The 2,152-nt window shown below is 46.7% G+C and overlaps 1 protein-coding gene across 1 annotated transcript; it reads right to left on the minus strand.

Moving 5' to 3' along the window:
* Window positions 1–729: 729 nt before the first annotated feature.
* Window positions 730–1,858, minus strand: FPR3 (formyl peptide receptor 3). The gene has a single exon (XM_032168984.2). It carries the CDS (start codon window positions 1,856–1,858, stop codon window positions 797–799), a length of 1,062 nt encoding a protein of 353 aa, XP_032024875.1. The 3' UTR covers window positions 730–796.
* Window positions 1,859–2,152: the final 294 nt, after the last annotated feature.

Here is a 2,152-nt window from a genome sequence, read left to right on the forward strand (position 1 = left end):
CAGAACTCCCATAGCCCTTGCTACAGTCCTTTGTTATAATGTTGGGTGTGTTAAGCCTCAGGAAACAGAATCTCTCTCCTTTCCTTTCATCTACCCCAAAGCAGGACTCTAATCTTCCCTCGCCTTTCTAATTGTGGGTCTTCAGACCCTCCCCAGAGAGGGTCCCATCCTATATACTGGAGGAAAGAATGCTGACATCATGAAGCTTCCATAAAAACCCAAGAGGACTGGATTTGGAGAGCTTCATGAGAGGTGAACACACGGAGGTTGCCGGAGGGTGATGCACTCAGGGAGGACATGGAACCCCGTACCTTGCCCTATGTGTCTCTTCATCTGTATCCTTTATAGTATCTTTTATAATAAACCTTGATTTTATAATAAACCAGCAAGCTGAAATAAATGTTTCTCTGAGTTCCATGAGCCACTCTACCCCCAAAGAGGGGGTAGTGGGAACCCTGATTGAAGCTGGTTGGTCCGAAGTTTCAGAAGCCTGGATTTGTGACTTGTGTCTCAACTGGAGGAGCAGACTTGGGGAATGAGCCCTTAAACCTGTGGGATCTGACAGTAGCTCCAGGTAGATAGTGTTGGAATTTAATTGTAGGACACCCAGCTGGTGTCTGTTGCTTGGTTGTGGGGAAAACCCCCTACACATTTGGTACAGACTTTTATGTTGATGATTGTGGTGGTGGTGGTGGTGGTGGTGGTGGTATGAAAGAGGAAGAAAAACACTGTCAGAATTTTTTTTTTCTGCTTAACGCAGGGTAGAAAGAGACAGAGCCCAAAAATATCCCCGACCTCACATTGCTTGTAACTCCGTCTCCTCAGGAGGTGAAGCAGAATTGGTGTCTGTGTTGCTGGTCTGGGCTGAGTCAGGGACCTCAGTCAGGGCCCTCTCCAAACTAGTGGGCAAGGAGCGAATCAGTCTTTCTTGGAAGTTACGACCCATAAAAACATAGAGAATTGGGTTGAGGCAGCTGTTAAAAAAGGCCAAGGAGCTTGTTGGGTGAACCAGGACAAGAATGATTTTGTATTTGCCATTTAGCAACATCTCTTTGAGCCAGACTGCCATTAGAATGCCAATTAGTTCATAAGGGAACCAACAGATGAAGAAAGAAGCCACCACAGCAGCAAAGACACGTAAGGGATGGCTGGATTTAATCATGCGCTTTCTGTGAATTTTGGCAGTGATGATCCCATAGCAGACTGTGATGATGGACATAGGCATGCTGAAGCCAATAATGAAGTTGAGGATCAGAAAGACCTTGGCCATGGTAATGAACATGTTCAACCTCTCTACAACAGTGTCACCCCAGAGTGGAAAGTTTAAAATACAGTATGTGTCCCCGTTCTCAGTACTTATTGTAGTCCAGAAGATGAAATTTGGTAAGGTAAGGACTATGGCGAGAATCCAGAGTCCCATGATCACCCTCTTGGCCAGACTCATGGTGCGATGCTTCTGGGCCCAGGCTGGATGCAGGACACAAATACAGCGGTCCAGAGCAATGATGGTGATCAGGTAGACACTGACAAACAGGTTGATGTCTATCATGCCATGAACTAACTTACATAGGAATGAGCCAAAAGGCCATTTTTCTCTCATGGCGACTGAGACCATTCGGAATGGTAGGACGGCACTGAAAGAGAAGTCAGCTAGGGCCAGGTTCAGGTAACAGATGGTGCTTACTGTGCGTGTCATCCGGAATCCGGCCACCCAGATCACAAGCCCGTTGCCCAGGACCCCGAAGACAAAGGTGACTCCGTGGACTAGCAACGAGAAGATCCACAGAACGGTGTGGCCAGCAGGCTCAGGGAGCACCTCCTTAGATTCATTCAGAGGAACGGAGAAGTCGGTTTCCATCTTCCCACACCTGAAACATTTCAGCAATGGCCATTTCTCAGCTGTGGCACCATCTTACAATACAACTATTGATTAACTTCCACTATAGCTCCTCCTCTTACCAGGAGACCCACCCCAGTGAGCCTTGTGAATGGTTATAACGTAAAATTGGCACTCTCTCGGAGTTCCTTTGGGAAAGGATAGTTCTGTATATTCCCATCATTATTAATATGCATTCCACCTATCAAGCTGATTACCAAGAAGATTAAAGGGCTCTGTCCACCAGCAGAAATACTGAACTGAGAATGTATGGAC

Source organism: Hylobates moloch, unplaced genomic scaffold, assembly GCF_009828535.3.
Source record: "Hylobates moloch isolate HMO894 unplaced genomic scaffold, HMol_V3 SCAFFOLD_12, whole genome shotgun sequence".
Lineage (NCBI taxonomy): Eukaryota > Metazoa > Chordata > Mammalia > Primates > Hylobatidae > Hylobates > Hylobates moloch.

What these genes read in the sequence shown, in the direction of transcription:
- FPR3 (XM_032168984.2), bottom strand. Translation starts at nt 1,858, where the DNA reads ATGGAAACCGACTTCTCCGTTCCTCTGAATGAATCTAAGGAGGTGCTC.